The sequence below is a fragment of the Ostrinia furnacalis genome, unplaced genomic scaffold (genome assembly GCF_004193835.3).
Source record: "Ostrinia furnacalis isolate ACB-3 unplaced genomic scaffold, ASM419383v2 OfSCF7348, whole genome shotgun sequence".
NCBI lineage: Eukaryota > Metazoa > Arthropoda > Insecta > Lepidoptera > Crambidae > Ostrinia > Ostrinia furnacalis.
The window spans coordinates 444,383-464,555 of NW_021137587.1; the positions used below are offsets into that span (position 1 = coordinate 444,383).

The 20,173-nt window shown below is 38.6% G+C and overlaps 1 protein-coding gene across 1 annotated transcript; it reads left to right on the forward strand.

Annotated features, from left to right (window-relative positions):
• Positions 1-9,449: 9,449 nt before the first annotated feature.
• On the forward strand, positions 9,450-18,213 carry LOC114364070 (TNF receptor-associated factor 4). The gene is made up of 7 exons (XM_028320059.1): positions 9,450-9,517; positions 9,766-9,917; positions 10,485-10,606; positions 11,674-11,867; positions 12,522-12,691; positions 16,626-16,880; positions 17,598-18,213. The coding sequence occupies exons 1-7, from the start codon at positions 9,476-9,478 to the stop codon at positions 17,923-17,925; spliced, it is 1,263 nt and encodes a 420-aa protein (XP_028175860.1). The 5' UTR covers positions 9,450-9,475; the 3' UTR covers positions 17,926-18,213.
• The last annotated feature ends 1,960 nt before the right edge of the window (positions 18,214-20,173 follow it).

The window sequence follows — 20,173 nt, forward strand, 5'->3', positions numbered from 1 at the left end:
AAGATGCGTCGTTTGTCTCGTCTGAAAAATACTGGGAAAAATTGGTCGGTTAGAAAATCTTCAATATCTTCAAAAGTTAGCATTATGAAATAAAGACTAAATTGATTCAAGCTGTTTTTAATAAATGTAGAGCAAATAATAATGCGTAGTTTTTCCAGTACATTTTGTCTCGTAAAGCTAGGTCAAGGACCCTTTTTCTTTACGGTTCAGTGTATTAACAGATTTCGATACATTTATTTTGCATTTGAATTATCATAAGTTTATGGCTTTATCATCCTTTTGGGAAAATTCAACCAGCTCTACACCCTCTTGGATGTCATTTTCAGTGCGTCTTATGGTAAAAGTATGTAATTTTACTAAATAAATACCTTCAGTTCATCGTAATAGTACCTAAGTTTTATAAATAGCTTGTAAAAATCGACCAGCCTAAGGCAGAAATTGAACCCAAGACCTTTCGCTTGCCAGGCGAACTGCTCTTCCACCTGAGCTACTTAGACTTTAATAAATACCTAAGTTTTGTTTAAATGTAAACTTGAATCTATACAATGTGGATTGTATAGATAACCCGGAAATGGTAATCCTCGCGTTGCAGATGCAACAATGACATGCAGTACCAAACAATCATCCATCAACGGTTGCATCACATCATGATGGCGCCCGACCCCAGTTCCAAAGGCTTCCTCGCAAGTCTTGTAAAAGTGTAGTTCCTACAGTGTAAAGTGTCAGAGCAACACCTCGATTATGATTTATCGCGGTCCGGGTAAGGGTCACTGCTCACGAGTTCCAACTCGTAACATTTCACACATTTTACTTACAAACTGTAACACGCTGCGTGCCTTCTGAAAATGTTGAAGAAACTTCGTTTACAGATAGGTATTTGGGCTCTGAACACTTTTGGGGAAAATTTATGGCGTTCTATGATGTGGGAATTCTTCTGTTTGTAATTGTTTGATATTACTCGTATTAGGCTCAAAGACAAACATATTGGTATGTTTATTAGAGACGGACAGCTAACAAGACGTATGGAAAGGAACATTGAAATCAATACATGTTTATAGTGTAGCCTTAAATAAAAGCTGACACGACATGTGCATAGATTGCGTGGAAGCGTAGTATCGACTAAAGTCTAAAAAATTATAATAAAAAAAAATAACTTTTATAAAAACAAGCTTTATTTCGAAAGCTTGTATCGCGAATGGAATTTATTCCTCTTTTTTTCTATTTGCGCTACAAGCTTTCGAAATAAAGCTTGTTTTTATAAAAGTTATTTTTATTATAATTTTATTTTACACTTTTTAGTTGTATCTCAATCTCTGGGCTCTGGTCATTATTTAGCACCAAAGTGCTCGGGAAGTCAAATCCAACGAACCCAAACTCAATAAGTTTCCGCTGTTTCGTTTAGGAGTTCCTATGGCCACCTCCTGACTCCATCATCAGACCAGCTCAATGGTACCATAACATTGCATTGTCATCGTAATTACATAAGTATACCAAATTTCAGCTCAATCGGTTGAGGAGAAGTGGTCTTAAATTCAGTTGCAAGATTTGTCCCACACATACTAACAAGTGAAGTCAATATAAAGCTTGTAAAAAAACTCCAGAATTCAAGAATTTATTTCAAGAAGATTCATAGAGGGTACGAGTATTATGTTAACTTATAAACAATACAATAGCTTTTTGTATTAAGTCACAGTAATAATTAGGTAAACAAATTCTTTGAGAATTATAACCATTTAATTAAAACAAAGATAACCGACTCTACCAAAAGTTAATTTACTTTTTTATTTACTTAGCTTAGGCTAAGTAGATCATGGACGTTTCTTGCTAATAGTATTCAAATACATAATTAATATTTACGTATTGCGATGATTCATATCAAATTATAGTTAAATAAGAAAGGTCACAAATGAAACGACGGTAGTTGAAGGGTGCATTTTAAAAAGAAAAACATATTTTCCAACGCTTAGTTATGCTATAAAATATACTAAGTACACTATTTGAAATGAACAATAAAAGTTACCATAATATAGCCTTCACGACTCTACCATACTTAAAATAACAGTATGGTCAGCATCAGCACACACTAAATCAATCGGCCCATCATAGTTTTTGCTGGCATCGGCCATCCTTGATCTATTTATGAGCTGCTGCCGTTACGGCAAAAAGCCGGGCACCATAACCGTCAGCTCCCATGCTTATCAAGACGTTTACTCGGTGATGTAAGCGGCGTACTCCAGGGGCCTGTAATCGTACCATTTTTGTATTACCAGTTTTTAATGTCGAGTTAACATTGTCATATTATTGCTCAAGAGTAAGTAGTAATAATCGTATTTGTGTTAGTGTGTTTTAGAAATTGTTAACTGTTTCATAGAACTGAGTCAAGTTAAAAAGTTTCCTAATATGACGATTTGGAAACAATATCTAACTAATAGAGCATTTGAGTTGTTTGGCGGTTCATTAAAGTTTTTATTTATATTTTCCACAATTGGTATTACATAATTATTGAAAATATGTATACATTAATATGTGTATAATAAATATCTTCTAACATCTTAATTAGACTAACTCTGTAAAACTTTGGTTACTTGGCTGCTTACAACAAAAAACATATCATGGCCGCATGGTTGTAGCATTTGCTAGTTGTTATTCTTATTTATTTAGTTCGGTTGAGTATAGTATTTTATGTGCATATGGTCCCCTGGCCAAGACAGCCACCGTCCATGCTGCAGTCCCGTTAAGGTTGATCGACCGGCTGCTCGTAAAAACTGCTGCCGGGCTGGTCTAGTTGTATTTGCCCAGGTAAGTGGCTCTGCCTACGTTTTTACAGCGCCATTAATAATGTTGTTCCATGAAAAAGCTTTATGGTCAAGTTGAAGCTTTTAAAAAATGCTAACGATGCTATAAAATAAAGGAATACGTGAAACCTGAGTTCAATTCCTGAAAAGGCTCTAAAAAGTTCCGAACAAAACATAAACCTTCGTCTGGAGCAGTCGGGTAAAAATTAATTACCTTACGTATTTCTTTAATTGGCAAGGTATATAAGGGATAGAGCAACAGTTAAAACTAATTTAAGTTACCTATATGAGAATCTCCTCCTTTTTTTTATGTCGGTTAAAAATGGTTGGTAATTAATGTGTCAGCTTCAACGATAAAAGGTAAATGTGTACTAATATTGCGTACATAACAGTATACGTAAGGGTTCATCGACGTCTTTGAGCGCCTCAGAAACACATTGATAGAAGATTTGAAAGACCCACTTACATACTTTAAAATAAATAAGAGATCTATTTATGACTAATAGAATCATTACAGTTAATTAAACACAACTACAACCTATTAAAGGTAGTAAATGTATTTAGATTGGAACCAAATGGATTGCGAGGAAATGGCGGCTTTTCCCGGGCTCAATCGGAAAGCAACAATTATCGTTACAACTGTTGATTGTCGCGCTACTTAGCTAAAGACTTTTAACTGGATCTTAGCAAACTAAGTAGGTAATTAATAACCTATTTAGTCTGACCTATCAAACTGGCTTTTTATAACAAGGTGGTGTTTATTATTTTAGGAGTTAGTACTTAGTACACGTAAGTGACCACTCACAAAAGAAACTCAGAGGTAGTCTCATCGTTCATTTATCCAGTGATTTGGGACAAAAGAAACCGAATATGCATAATGTGTATTAAAAATAATGCAGCTTTAGATATTTTTTTTTTATGTGACAGGAGGCAAACGAGCAGACGGATCACCTAATGATATTATATTAATCAATCCATAGTTTTAGTGAAAAACGGAATTAGATTGATGATAGATTCCAAAAAAAAAATAAACACAAGATGCTGTCATTTAATTTGTTTACGCACGTTTACGTTTCTTTTGAACTAGCGGAACTAACGTTTTTAATAATTTACAATAGTTTATGAATAAAATATCCATAACAATCCCATAGCACCTAAATACCTAGTTGAAGGGCCTTCATTACATAATTCTCAGGAATCTCACGATTAACATTAAACTTACGTAAAAAGCTGGTTTAACTTTGAATTGTAAATTAGTAGTAAAAATGTAATAGAGTTTATGGAAGAAAAATATAAAGTGTCTACTTTGGAAGGTTACCTTGACTATTTGATAAGCTGAGACAAACATCTCTACTTATTACCATTTTTTACCTAAAAAGTAATCTCTACTCTGCTGAAGCTAACGAATGAAAATCACAGTTTAGTTTCTATTTCTTTATAAAGCAGGAATCACTCCCAATCAGTTTACAACTAGATTAAATAGGCTGGAGAGCATATTTTAGGGGAGCCACAAATGACAATATGTCTCAAAAAACAACAAAAGTATTTATAAAACCTTAAATCCAAATGTAGAGGGCGGCTAGACTAGCCTACAGGTCGCGTTATTTGAATTAAATAAATGAGACTTCGACCTTCGTTTATTACAAAAAACATGGTATCTCTACAAAGCACAACGCTAAGCTCGCGGTGTCGCTTATGTCGCCTACTTGACTGGCATGCGTTATTAAAATACACATAAATGAGCCGCACATAGATACTTATCCAGGCAATCCCGCATAATATCACGTGTATATTATTATGGCCTGCTTGTACTGTCAGCAGGTGAAGTGTGACTGCTTAAAAACTCAACACTTGTTGCTCCAATATTCCCCCGAGCAAAAAGCTGCTGGCTGAAGCAAAGTTTTGATAAAAACAACACAATGTTGGTAGAGCACCATAAACCTACCTACCTACCCACTAGATTCTAGATGATCTTCTGACCTGACTCATAACATTGTGGTGACCCAAATGTTTCGGTTTGCCAATATTAACATTTGACAATGGTTTAACTTCACGATTTCTCTACCTACCCACGATTAAGACAAAGGAAATTCCATGAATTCATTAGCACATCGATTTTCGTTGATCGCTTTCGGTGTGATGTCACACAAAGACAACGATCATTATAAATGGCAGGACATTTGTATGTGATTCGCAATGGCGACAAAGGATTTCGCTTATGAATCAATGCTGACACAATTCGTTGGCACGAGACGCGGGCGCAACCGTGATCCGACGGAATTATAAAATGGAGACAAGAAAAGACTTATGTAACCGCCTCCAAGTCCGTTATGCTTTGACATTGCTTAACACGACCTATGGAGATTTTGATAGTCGTGACTAACATGTAACACATTCATTGCTTCCCTTTGTAATGCACAATACAATCTAATTTAAACTCTATCACGCTGCATTAAAGCGATTATAAATGCGGCGTGTCAGTGAGACTTCGACCGAGATAAGTAAGTGCCTCAATTATTTATTTTTATTCTGTTCATTTAAAACCATTAGCATTTACGCCGCGGGGTGCTAAACGATTACAACATGCGAATGCATCTGCATTTCAATTTCAGCGAGAGAAGATAGTCCACCGCCAACCTTTAGTTTAAGTTTATTGTTTAATACGAGGGCTGCACTAAAAGTATCGGGAATGTAATATTTCCACTGTTCCAGTCATATTAAAATCTATTTAATTGCAAACTCCAGGGTTTTAAAAATCATATACCATTTATTTATTTTAAAAAAGATTCTCGGTCGTATCACAAGGTCTTGTCAAACTTGTTTAGTCGTTGAGAAAATGGAATTGACTCGAGAAAATTCAAGAGCGATGATTTATTATGACTTTTGAAGTGGTTTAACACAAAAACAGTGTGTTGACCGGATGATTTCTGCATTTGGTAATGAAGCCCCATCCAAAACCACAATTTATCGCTGGTTTAAGGTACTTTCCCATCATTACTTAAAAAAACAATTATCAAACCAATTTACAAAAAAAATGAAAAAACAAATCCGTCAAATTACCGTCCAATAGCCCTTTTGCCCACATGCTCAAAGATATTTGAAAAAGCGATCTGTGATAGAGTTACAAAATTTTGCGAAAAATACGATATATTTGACAATAGCCAAAACGGTTTCCGCAAAAACCGCTCTACAACACTGGCAGTGTATAAATATACCCAAGAAATAGTCAAAACCTTAGATGCAAAACAATACGGCGTAGGAATCCTACTCGATATGACCAAAGCATATGACCGAGTGCAACATAATATACTACTATCTAAACTATACTAAATTGGCATTCGCGGTTCAGCACACTCATGGTTCAAATCATATTTAAAAGATAGGGAACAGTATGTCGAAATAGAACAGTTTGATAATGAAACCCAACAAATTTTAAAAGTCCGATCTGATAAAAAAACAGTTAATGCATCAATACCGCAAGGCAGTGTAGTAGGGTGTCTCTTATTTTTGATCTACATTAACGACCTCCCCAAGATCATGGAGGAGCCGTGCGTTCTGTTTGCAGATGATATTTCTATATTAACGACTTGCCGAAATAACATTAATATAAAAGATGAATTAGATAAATTATTTATTAACCCTACGGTGGTCGCGCTCTAAAATATTACGTTAGTGGTCGCGCGGATTACATGCGTAAGCCATTTTATGGAGTAAAAAAAGAAGACATCTCTTTATAAAAACATGTTTCTTTATTTTTTATATTTATTGTTATATATTAGTTAATGAATAATCAAACAAACAAACGAACAGTTCTTCTCAGTTTTTATAAATTAACCAAAACATAAAATTCATCATTTTTCGTCAAGAAAATGTCAACTTTGGCAGTTTAAAAGTTATTCAGTACTAATTGCACTTATTTATTAATTATATTTTGAACAGGAGATACAGGCCATAATGGAATGATAAGGACAAATAAATTTGTTGCACGAATTACAAGTATTTCCTACTGGAAATTTCTTTGATTTCGCTTTCTTCCGCAGTCAAAGTAGCGACCTAAAAATCTCCGCTGTGATGGTTCTGAGTTAGATGGCTAATCACTGCTCTGAGAAACTTAATCTCTTGTGGAAGAATGTGCACTTCTTCATCAGAAACCGAAGAGTCGCCAGAAGATACGCTTTCATTGTCAATTACTTCTAGCCATTCTGCAATTTGTGCTTTTTGTCTATTGTTCATGATTTTATTGAAAACACAAATGTAAATACATACCTATGCCGTAATTATTTATTATAAAGCATTAATTTACACGAAAAATGCAAAAACAAACACATTAAGTAAAAAAGGTAACTCAAAAAATACTTACGTAATTGGTCGCGCGGATTACACGGGTAGGCCATCGGTCTTTACGGGGCTCCTGCGACACATACACTAGAGACCTGACGCTCACACGTCATTAAGTGTGATCTTCGACTATGCAACTTAAAGTACACGAAGTATCAAAACGATCGCGTTGATCGATTTCAAAATATTCGAGAATTTGCACGAGTGGATTACGGGTGTAATCCGCGCGACCACTGTAGGGTTAAAANCCCTCGTAGTTAACTATTTTTCTCCTAATTGCTCTTCTTTAGAAGATGTAAGGTCTGTTGGCGACTGTACCTAGTGGTATCGCTCTGCACGCAGTGGGTTCCATTGCCATTCCGATTTCCGGCAGAATTCTACTCTGTCTGTACTACCACAGAATACAGTACTACACATTTTTGCTACCGAGTATTATTTTCCCAGCCTGTACTTATATTAATAGCGTCCATTAATTCATTGATATAATACAAAAAAAATATATTTGCCCACATGCTCAAAGATATTTGAAAAAGCGATCTGTGATAGAGTTACAAAATTTTGCGAAAAATACGATATATTTGACAATAGCCAAAACGGTTTCCGCAAAAACCGCTCTACAACACTGGCAGTGTATAAATATACCCAAGAAATAGTCAAAACCTTAGATGCAAAACAATACGGCGTAGGAATCCTACTCGATATGACCAAAGCATATGACCGAGTGCAACATAATATACTACTATCTAAACTATACGAAATTGGCATTCGCGGTTCAGCACACTCATGGTTCAAATCATATTTAAAAGATAGGGAACAGTATGTCGAAATAGAACAGTTTGATAATGAAACCCAACAAATTTTAAAAGTCCGATCTGATAAAAAAACAGTTAATGCATCAATACCGCAAGGCAGTGTAGTAGGGTGTCTCTTATTTTTGATCTACATTAACGACCTCCCCAAGATCATGGAGGAGCCGTGCGTTCTGTTTGCAGATGATATTTCTATATTAACGACTTGCCGAAATAACATTAATATAAAAGATGAATTAGATAAATTATTTATTAAAATATCAAATTGGATGAGAGCACATAATCTAGAAATCAATTTTGAAAAAACGAAACTAATGACCTTTAACCCACATCAAAAGACACCACTTACTCTAAACTATAATTTTAATAACATTAATATGGAACAAGTGAAAGATTTTAGTCTACTCGGTTTAACTATAGATACACATTTGCATTGGAAGACACACATACAAAAAATTAAGTCCAAATTATCAAGCTTCGCGTACGCTCTCCGAGAGGTTAAGAAGACAACAGATTTAGAAACTGCACTTGTAACTTATTACGCATACGGTTACGCTTGGCTAAGTTACGGGGTTATTTTATGGGGAAATAGCACAGATGTTCGATCGTTATTTATAAAGCAAAAAAAACTAATCCGTATATTAGCAAATATCAAGCCCAAAGACAGTTGTAAACCTTATTTTCAAAAGTACAAAATTCTACCCTTGCCTTGTATCTACATTTTAAATATTTGTAAATTTGTCCGCTCCCACTTTGAGTTTTTTACCAAACGCGAAGAATCATGTCCACAATATAATTTGAGAAATAAAAATAAATTAAAAATACCAACCATCCGCCTAAATTTATCTTCTTCAAGCACATACAATATGGCCATAAAAATATATAACAAATTGCCCGATCATTTATTAAAAGAAAATAATAATAGTAAATTCATAACAGGACTAAAAAAGCTACTAACTACGAAATGCTATTACACCATAAAAGAATATTTAGACGATAAAATTCATTAGCGATGTACCTAAACTATAATTTTCTATCTATGATAAAAAGAAGCCTCCTCTCTTATACATTTTTAGTTTGCAGCGCCCAACAGGGTCCTTAATGATCTCCAAATATAACTATGTAACACCTAAATGTACTATTAAGGAAGCAATAAACTTATTGAGTATTGAGTATTGAGTATATTTTTTTAACTACAATATAGGCTGTATAGGGCCTACACTCAGTGCGTTCACCTTAGAAAAAAGATATTGTCAATGTTTGACATTGACAGCTTGCTGATTGTGTCATCGTGGCTAAGTTCCATCCTATTTTTGCAAAATTTCATAAAACTGCTCTTCTCGTCATTGTTAGGAAGATAATTTTATACAAACTACGGGCCATTTTAGATAAAGTTAAGAAAAATGACAATAATTAAGGAAAAAAACGTAATTGTTCATTCATTAATTTGCATTTAATTTAGCAAGTGTTTAGTTAGTTTTTGCCTTAGATTAATTCTAAGGTTTTTGCTCTAAATTGTATTATAAACATAACATGGATCGAAGTCGAACCAAAAATGCATCTGAAGGGATTGCTGTAAGTTTGTTTTTCTGCATAAGTTTGGTGGCAAAATCATGTTTTCTACCATGACCATTTTGAGAAAAGTGGTTTCCATTCATTAGTACTTTGCCTTTACGTAGTATTTTAATTAAATTAATACTCAATAAATGCCCTACTCCTCCTCATTTATTGCTTCCATTACTTAAAATTTCATGTAAATAGTGAACATAAAATATTTTATTGTAGCTTTAGTACTTACATCTATCTTTAAAAAATATTTTCAGCCTATGGGCATCACAGCACTCACTGAGACAGTGCTCAGCAACCAGCCCGAGTCCCGGTATGAGTGCCCGGTGTGCCTGAACTGGCTCCGAGATCCTGTGATCACCACTTGTGGGCACAAGTTTTGTAAAAGCTGCATCACTTCTTGGCTACAGTAAGTTATAAAGTTAAGAAATAGAAGATTAATTTATAATGTTAAATGTGAATAATAAGGGATTCATAAAATTATATTTAAATAATCTCAATAAAACAGGAAGTGCAACACATGACAATAGTAAAATTAAAAAAAGGAAAGACACAGGTCTTAACATACAGCATAGCAGCCGAAACGTCAAGCCATGAGTACATAATGTAACTCATTAATAAACGTCACCTATCTTAAGACCGATCTTTCTATTTAAGTTGAAATGGAACGCGAAAGTTTAAAATCTTAGATAGTAAAATTTTTAATCATGAGAATTATGTCTCATATTGAAACAATAAATCATGAGTATGACAATATTATTTTATGAGTCACATATTATGACTCTAACACATTGTTCTCCAATTTTGGTGCGGTAGATGCAATAAAATATATGTATGTGAGTGAATGCCTTCACCTGTACAAAAACTTATATGAAAATGACTGCTATTGGCCTTTTACCATAAACATACTTCATTTAAAATTATTCCTACTGCTATACTACCAAGCCTAAATCAAGGGTTATCATTTGTGTTGCAGAAACAGTGGACACTGCCCCATAGACAATATAAACCTCAGTATGAAGGTAGACATCTTCCCAGACAACTACACCAAGCGTGAAATACAGGAGCAGAGGATGTCCTGTCCATTTGCTGACAAAGGTAAAATGTGTTTTTTTTTTAACCTTTTTGCACTCACTTGTTGGTGCCACAGGTGAGTGACCGGAGTATGTAACACTGTTAGAATGCTGTACAGTGGCGCCACCCTAATAAAACCTACTGCTTCAGCATTCATCAGTTGCTGTTAATATACCACAACAACCTCTCTACTTTCGCCGATTTACCGATTTCCCGCCTTTTGTATTTATCTGTGCACTAATATTACTATTTATGTATGTTTAGAAAATATTATGCAGCTTACTATTTTGCTTATTTTACCAATGGTCCGTGACCCTCACTCGGCATGGGGCACACTGAAAACCAGCGCCGTGGCCTTCGTCACCGTGGGCCACGGCATATGAGTGGGGTCCCGTTGCAGTGGGCATCTTGTTGGTGAGTGGGTGGCACTGCTCAGTTTACTCTTGTTTTTACTTTTTTTTTCTTGTTCCTTTATTATGTGCCACTGTCATGTCTATGTAATTGCCTGTATTTGTGTGATGTCCATTGTAATAAATGTGTCTTTCTTTCTTTCTTTCTTACTTTCATTCTTTCGTTAGTATTCTTGGGTGCAAAGCTCTTCTATATACTTCAACCATTCCCAAGCTAAAGGTATCGCCTCTAGACCTAGATGGTCACATCACAGTTCAACCAGCCAGAAACATATTTACAGAAGGAGGCGCGCGTGCCATGCTCGTTCCAAGCCATGGGCTATTTTTTATGTTAAATAAAGCTTTTCTCTACCATTCCCAGGCTGCAAGCTGAAGGTAACGCCACTAGACCTGGACAGTCACATTGCGTCTTGCGAGTTCAATCAGCCAGAGACATCTGCGCAGAAAGAGGCGGGCGTGCCATGCTCATTCCAAGCCATGGGCTATTTTTTACGTTAAATAAATATTTTAATAATTCTCAGGCTGCAAGCTGAAGGTAACGCCTCTAGACCTGGACAGTCACATTGCGTCTTGCGAGTTCAATCAGCCAGAGACATCTGCGCAGAAAGAGGCGGGCGTGCCATGCTCATTCCAAGCCATGGGCTATTTTTTACGTTAAATAAATATTTTAATAATTCTCAGGCTGCAAGCTGAAGGTAACGCCACTAGACCTGGACAGTCACATTGCGTCTTGCGAGTTCAATCAGCCAGAGACATCTGCGCAGAAGGAGGCGCGCGTGCCGTGCTCTTTCCAAGCCGTCGGTTGCCGCGAGACGTTCGCCAGCCAAGATGATATGAACACGCATCTGCATGAGGACACGCAGACTCATATGAGTGTAAGTTACAGACATAATTTTGTCGTGTAAAGTCGTGAAAACGTTCTAATACTCAATAGAGTATACTCCAGCACTCGTAATTTAACGATAAAGAAATTGGTATAATAGGGATGTTTCCTGGGTCAAAAAGCAAGAGTTTTAATTAGTCCGTCAGTTAACTTATCAAAAAATACTCTACACGTATTTTTCACTTTTTCAAACTAATGAAAATTTAAAGAGATAAAGCGCGCCAAAGTTCATAAGAAGAGGCCCGTGACGTTAATGCGTGCATAAAAGTTCCGCACGTTGTGACGTCGTGCGGAACTTCAACGCACCATAACTATGTAATTATTTGTTAGATTGACAAATAAAAATATATGTGTCCAATATTTTTTGATATTAAACATTACGGACTAAAAAAATTTTTTTAGGAAACTAGCCTATTGGTTATTTTGAGCTCTATTTAAATAAACATTAAACTATCGATTAATAATCGATACATTTATGATTTACAACAATCGATTATGCAAAACTTCTCTGTACACAGTGTGTGTACTACACACGACGACACGTCAAGTTAAATACTGAGGCATCTTACGTAATTGTGATAGGGGCGATTTTACAACAAAAATATGACAGATGTGCTGTTGTCTGTACTATCATGTTTCCTTCCAGTACCTAATGAACGCGTATTCAGAGATGAAGATCAGCAAAGACATCTCGAGCGCGAGCCTGGACGCCAAGGAACAAGAAGCCATGCTGCTGTGGGACGCGCCCGACAAGGAGAGCAAGGACGGGGAAGGCAACACTGCGCCGCCGCTCACTAACACTAGCGCTCTTATTAGGTAAAATATGTGTCAAAGTAATATCTGTAAACACCTCATCATCATCATCATATCAGCCATAGGACGTCCACTGCTGAACATAGGCCTCCCCCAATGCTTTCCATGCGGCCCGGCCGTAAACGAACTAAAGTCGCTGACATAGCCCGACGGATTAGCAAGCTGAAGTGGCAATGGGCGGGGCACATAGTACGCAGAATTGACGGCCGATGGGGCAGCAAGGTTCTGGAGTGGAGGCCTCGTACCGGAAAGCGCAGCGTAAGACGTCCACCCACAAGGTTGACCGACGACATCATAAAGGTAGCGGGAAGACGCTGGATACAGGCCGCCACCAACCGGCCATTGTCGAAATCATTCAGCTAATCTTCAGCTTCAGCTTGCTAATCCGTCGGGCTATGTCAGCGACTTTAGTTCATTTACGGCCGGGCCGCATGGGACCATTGGGGGACGCCTATGTTCAGCAGTTCTGGAGTGAAGGCCGCGTACCAGAAAACGCAGCGTGGGACGTCCACCCACAAGGTTGACCGACGACCTCATAAAGGTAGCGGGAAGGCGCTGGATGCAGGCCGCCACCAACCGGCCATTGTCGAAATCGTTGGCGGAGGCCTATGTTCAGCAGTGGACGTCCTATGGCTGAAATGATGATGATGATGAAGATCAGCAAGGACATCTCGAGCGCGAGCCTGGACGCCAAGGAACAAGAAGCCATGCTGCTGTGGGACGCGCCCGACAAGGAGAGCAAGGACGGGGAAGGCAACACTGCTCCGCCGCTCACTAATACCAGCGCTCTTATAAGGTAAAATATGTGTCAAAGTAATATCTGTAAACACCTTATCATCATCATCATAACAGCCATAGGACGTCCGCTGCTGAACATAGGCCTCCCCCAATGCTTTCTGTGTCTCATTCATACGGTCCCCCAACATGGCATACTTTCCATGCGGCCCGGCCGTAAACGAACTAAAGTCGCTGACATGGCCCAACGGATTAACAAGCCGAAGTGGCAATGGGCTGGGTACATAGTACGCAGAACTGGCTGCCGATGGGGCAGCAAGGTTCTGAAGTGGAGGCTGCGTACCGGAAAGCGCAGTGTAAGACGTCCACCCACAAGGTGGACCGACGACATCATAAAGGTAGCGGGAAGGCGCTGGATGCAGGCCGCCACCAACCGGCCATTGTCGAAATCATTCAGCTAATCTTTCAGCTTCAGCTAGCAAGCTCTTCATATCAGCCATAAGACGTCCACTGCTGAACATAGGCGTCCCCCAATGCTTTCCATGCGGCCCGGCCGTAAACGAACTAAAGTCGCTGACATAGCCCGACGGATTAGCAAGCTGAAGTGGCAATGGGCAGGGTACATAGTACGCAGAACTGGCGGCTGATGAGGCAGCAAGGTTCTGGAGTGGAGGCCTCGTACCGGAAAACGCAGCGTGGGACGTCCACCCACAAGGTGGACCGACGACCTCGTAAAGGTAGCGGGAAGGCGATGGATGCAGGCCGCCACCAACCGGCCATTGTCGAAATCATTGGGGGGGCCTATGTTCAGCAGTGGACGTCCTATGGCTGAAATGATGATGATGAACGCGTAGTCGGAGATGAAGAGGACATCTCGAGCGCAAGCCTGGACGCCAAGGAACAAGAAGCCATGCTGCTGTGGGACGCGCCCGACAAGGAGAGCAAGGACGGGGAAGGCAATACTGCTCCGCCGCTCACTAACACTAGCGCTCTTATTAGGTAAAATATATGTCAAAGTAATATCTGTAAACACCTCATCATCATCATCATCATCATATCAGCCATAGGACGTCCGACGCTGAACATAGGCCTCCCCCAATGCTTTCCATGCGGCCTGGCCGTAAACGAACTAAAGTCGCTGACATAGCCCGACGGATTAGCAAGCTGAAGTGGCAATGGGCAGGGTACATAGTACGCAGAATTGACGGCCGATGGGGCAGCAAGATTCTGGAGTGGAGGCCGCGTACCGGAAAACGCAGCGTGGGACGTCCACCCACAAGGTGGACCGACGATATCATAAAGGTAGCACCATCGGCCATTGTGGAAATCATTGGCGGAGGCCTATGTTCAGCAGTGGACGTCCTATGGCTGAAAATGATGATGATGAAGATCAGCAAGGACATCTCGAGCGCGAGCCTGGACGCCAAGGAACAAGAAGCCATGCTGCTGTGGGACGCGCCCGACAAGGAGAGCAAGGACGGGGAAGGCAATACTGCTCCACCACTCACTAACACTAGCGCTCTTATTAGGTAAATTATGTGTCAAAGTAATATAGATGACCCACGCTGAACTGTCCCACCAAACTCAATGACAGGGGGGCGCTACCATCGTTCGACTATATGGTTTCCAACATGGCAAAAATCAGAACCAGCGATCCGGTATTGACGGTGGCGCCCCACTGTCAATGTCATGCATAGGACAGTTCAGTATTTTGGAACTATATCTGTAAACACCTCATCATCATCATATCAGCCATAGGACGTCCACTGCTGAACATAGGCGTCCCCCAATGCTTTCCATGCGGCCCGGCCGTAAACGAACTAAAGTCGCTGACATAGCCCGACGGATTAGCAAGCTGAAGTGGCAATGGGCGGGGCACATAGTACGCAGAACTGACGGCCGATGAGGCAGCAAGGTTTTGAAGTGGAAGCCTCGTACCGGAAAGCGCAGTGTAAGACGTCCACCCACAAGGTGGACCGACGATATCATAAAGGTAGCACCATCGGCCATTGTGGAAATCATTGGGGGAGGCCTATGTTCAGCAGTGGACGTCCTATGGCTGAAAATGATGATGATGATGAAGATCAAGGACGGGGAAGGCAACACTGCGCCGCCGCTCACTAACACTAGCGCTCTTATTAGGTAAATTATATGTCAAAGTAATATCTGTAAACACCTCATCATAATCATATCAGCCATAGGACGTCCACTGCTGAACATAGGCGTCCCCCAATGCTTTCCATGCGGCCCGGCTGTAAACGAACTAAAGTCGCTGACATAGCCCGACGGATTAGCAAGCTGAAGTGGCAATGGGCGGGGCACATAGTACGCAGAATTGACGGCCGATGGGGCAGCAAGGTTCTGGAGTGGAGGCCTCGTACCGGAAAATGCAGCGTGGGATGTCCACCCACAAGGTGGACCGACGATATCATAAAGGTAGCACCATCGGCCATTGTGGAAATCATTGGGGGAGGCCTATGTTCAGCAGTGACGTCCTATGGCTGAAATGATGATGATGATGAGGATCAGCAAAGACACCTCGAGCGCGAGCCTGGACGCCAAGGAACAAGAAGCCATGCTGCTGTGGGACGCGCCCGACAAGGAGAGCAAGGACGGGGAAGGCAACACTGCTCCACCACTCACTAACACTAGCGCTCTTATAAGGTATTCGAATTCGATTTGAAGTATTTATGTATTCGATTCGTTCATTTGTGCCTTTCAAACAAAGGACCTATATTTACTGCTGGACAAAAGACTCTTCCAAGGATTTTGACAACCACTGGTCATTCCGTGCATTTACGAGGATGGCAACGCCGCTTTTAGCGCTCTTATAAGGTAAAATAAGAGTCAAAAAAGGCCATTTTCATATTTTTAACTTATATTCCATTTGGTCATGGTCAATCGACTTTTTGACGGAATATCACTGAGTGAGATAAATTGAGTAAAAAAGGCATCTCAGCCAATAATCCCAATGTTAATATTAATGAAAACGTGCGATTGGATGGATTTGATAATGCCAACAAGGGTAGGCAATCAGACTATCTTATCAGTCAAACATAATTATTTTTTTGTATAATAAACTATCCCCCTGAAGCGCGGGTAGAGCAGTAAAACATTGTTTTATTAATAAAAATATTTTGTTTCAAATTCAAAAACAGTAATAAACTCTAGCTCACCACTAACCAGATTTCCTTAATTCCAGAGCCCTCTACGAGAGAGTGGTGGTACTCGAACAGCGCAACCGCGAGCAGGACATAGTCATCGCGAACATGTCCAAACAACTTGGCGCCTTCGCCGTGGCCAAGGTCAAGCAGAGTCATGACATGTTGCTACGCTACTGCATGGGCCACTTCGTGTGGAGGGTAGACAGCTTCAGGAATAGGCTGGAGGCCATGCTGAAGGACCATTACAAGATGCTGTATAGCCCAGGGTTCTATACCACGCCTAATGGATACAGGTTACTATGCACATTATTATAAACGTCTAAGTCTATGGCCTAGCGATGGGCGATTGTTCGAAAAAAAATAATCGAATAAATCGACAATCGACCAATCGAACTTTCGATTGTCAATTAGTAATTAGAAAAAAAAATCGAATAATAATCGGCAATCGAATGATAAATCTATTTACCTATCTGCACGCGACGATTCATTCGTTATAGTAGTGTCGTGCGGCGCGCGCTCACAAGACCGCAGCGAACGAATCATGTTATTCGTTAGTAATACGGCGCGCGTCGATTAATCGAATGACTGCGATTGCTTATCGAATACATTCGATTATAGAGACCATTCGAATAATTCGATTAATTTAGTAATAATCGCCCATCGCTACTAGGGCACCAAATTCAGTAACATTTGCCTTTAGCGACATTCGAACCTTCAACCTTCACCGAAGTTCCAGCTTTGGTAGACCTTGAAGACTGTCATTTAATTTAACTAAGTCCAATTCCGTATTTGAAATGCACGATAGTAGATAATTAAGTCGTCTCAGCCCGATTGAGCCTTCTCAAATACATAATTATATTGGCCAAGTCTGGGAGCTTTGCCCTCAGTAGTCAGAAAATTTTTACCTCAAGACGATTTTTTGCAATGGATTGAACCTTATATCTTTAGTATAAGGTTCAAAATCAATTGGCAAAACTTGATATTGTAAGTGAATGTGCTTCTTTTTCCAGATTCTGCGTCCGCCTGAACATATCGCCACAAAATCCGCACTGCTTCGCTCTCCACGTGCACTTGATGAAGACGGAATACGACGACTGCCTCGAGTGGCCTTTCAACGGCCGAATCTCCTTCGCTATGATCAACCAGCTTGACCCTGACCTCACACAGAGAGATACCATGATGTCCAACTCCAGTCTAATAGCCTTCAGGAAACCCACAGCAGAGATTTGCGTCAGAGGCTTCGGGTATACGGAATACGCGGTGATAAATGACGTAGTCAAAAACGGGTTCGTCAAAGACGACACCCTGATCATCAGGGTGAATATCAAGTGTGTATGACATGAGGAGTGATTTTTTGTTTGTTTTAACGGCCATCCGTGAACTGTGGTTTTGACAGGCGATTATGCGCATACTGGGCTAGTCGTCATAAATGTCGCAACTATTTGTACCATGTTGTGATATTGTGTGCAATAATAATTATAAAAGTCCGTCCAATTATATTATCACTATGATATCTGCATTTCCTGTCGACTTTAGTACATATGTTACGGTCAATGTGATAAATTGAAAATTATTAATAATAACCGGTTATTATGAATAATTACCGACAGTCGCGGTAAAAGTGATAAATTAATCACATTTAACAGTGATTATTTAATAATTCAACCTTAGTACTATCAAATTTCGTAAAAGAGAACAACATCTTGTGTACGTGCTCGTGTACAGCCAAACTTTTGAACGTTTTGATATCATATATTAATATAATTTGGCATAATGAGTTTGGAATGTTTCTTGCATAATATTACTTTTCCACGATGCCTATAACATAATGTTTTGATTTAAAGCGAAAAATAGGTTAGGGTGCGGCTAAGCCGCCTATTTAGTTTTATACTCACATAGATGACCTCATATTAATCACATTTACCAAAGCATGCGGTAATTATTCATAATAACCGGCGATTATTCATAATTTTCACATGTAGTGTTAGGTTTAGGGTGTTGAAGACGGCAGTAGAAATTAAGTGTAAATTAGTTACTGATAAAGAATCGCCTGGTAAGTGAAATACGTCGGCGTATTTGGCACAAATTTGTTCGATACTGAGTCTTTCCTCTTTATTTANTACTTCACACATTTATCACTTTGACCGTAACACATACATTCATGGATGGCCCATATACAATCCAATTGAGCTAACTACGCACCTCGCTGGAATGCGACACTATCGCACGCTTCCTCGTCCGTACCAGAGCGTCGATGTGACGTCACGGCGAAGTTAACTCGACCGGTTTATAGTTGCTACAAAGGTGACACTGTTAGATGCTTTCATGGCACCTTTGTGGACAACGCTTTAGTTTACCAAGTCATGTTCGTAACTGTAACCGTCCACTTTAAATGTTCAAATCGATTTAAGTAGGTAATTAAGAGTAGAATAATAGAATTCATAGTTATTGAGTTTTAGAACAAATAGAATTTATTATATTAATAGTTGAATGTAAGCGAAAGATGTATTAATCAATTGAATTTCCACCGAATTTTAAGTGGTTTTGATATTGTGACATTCCATTAAATATGTAAATTACATAAGTATCATGAATTTATATTATTATTTTATACTTACATTCCTTTTAATGATGGATCTTATGGTGCCTTAAATTTGTACTTAATTAGATTTTAAATATGTACTTAGTTGTTTTAATTGTTCACGCTTAAAGTATTATTGATGATCTGTTATATATTTTTAATATTACAATATTTTTACCAAACATGGTGTTTAATTCGAACCTAGACTACAATAAATTATGAATAAACGATAATAGGCACTTCATACATAAAATAGGGATATTCGAAATAAAACACAAAATATTTGATTGAGATATATTGATAATGCATGTCTTACAAAATATTATAAACTGACTTATAAACTAGTCTTAATAAAATATAGGAATTTACCTTACATACGTATAAATACGGCTAACAAGTATAAATTTAAGACAAAGGCTACCGATTAACATTTATTCCTTATCACATCCAACCATCACATAATCTTGCCTCCCTCTGGTTTTAACCTTCTGACTACCTTTATTATGGCTCCAAACAATATTCACTCTAAAAATCCTATTTATTATACAAACAGATGTCTATCGTTGACTAGCAACAGAGATGTAATAATTTTCAAATGACAATACATTATTATTTTCATCATGATTTTAGTAATAAAATTATCACTCCCAAAATAAAATAAATAGTTTCAGTAATGTTTTAAAATTACTATCATCATTATAATTTCAATGTAAATTCAATATAACATTTTTTTAAATTCAAGAAAAATCCACAATTATTACCTTTTATTTCATACGACAGCCCTCCTCAGCCAGGCATTGAGCTTATTTTAATACCCTGGTTATTTTATGGTAACTGTAACCAGTATTAAATAGTATTACGAGAGAAAATCACTATTAATTTGAAATTCATATTCTTCAAACAATATTGGCTTTTGAGTCCATTGAAATACTTTGAAAGCTAATTATTTAGATTTTTTCTCTTTAAATATTTTTTCATTTTGTTTATTTATTACGAAAGCTCCTT

What these genes read in the sequence shown, in the direction of transcription:
- LOC114364070 (XM_028320059.1), top strand. Translation starts at nt 9,476, where the DNA reads ATGGATCGAAGTCGAACCAAAAATGCATCTGAAGGGATTGCT. An exon ending in CTGTCCATTTGCTGACAAAG is followed by an intron (nt 10,607 to 11,673) that starts GTAAAATGTGTT and finishes AATAATTCTCAG; the next exon opens with GCTGCAAGCTGAAGGTAACG. An exon ending in AACACTAGCGCTCTTATTAG is followed by an intron (nt 12,692 to 16,625) that starts GTAAAATATGTG and finishes CCTTAATTCCAG; the next exon opens with AGCCCTCTACGAGAGAGTGG.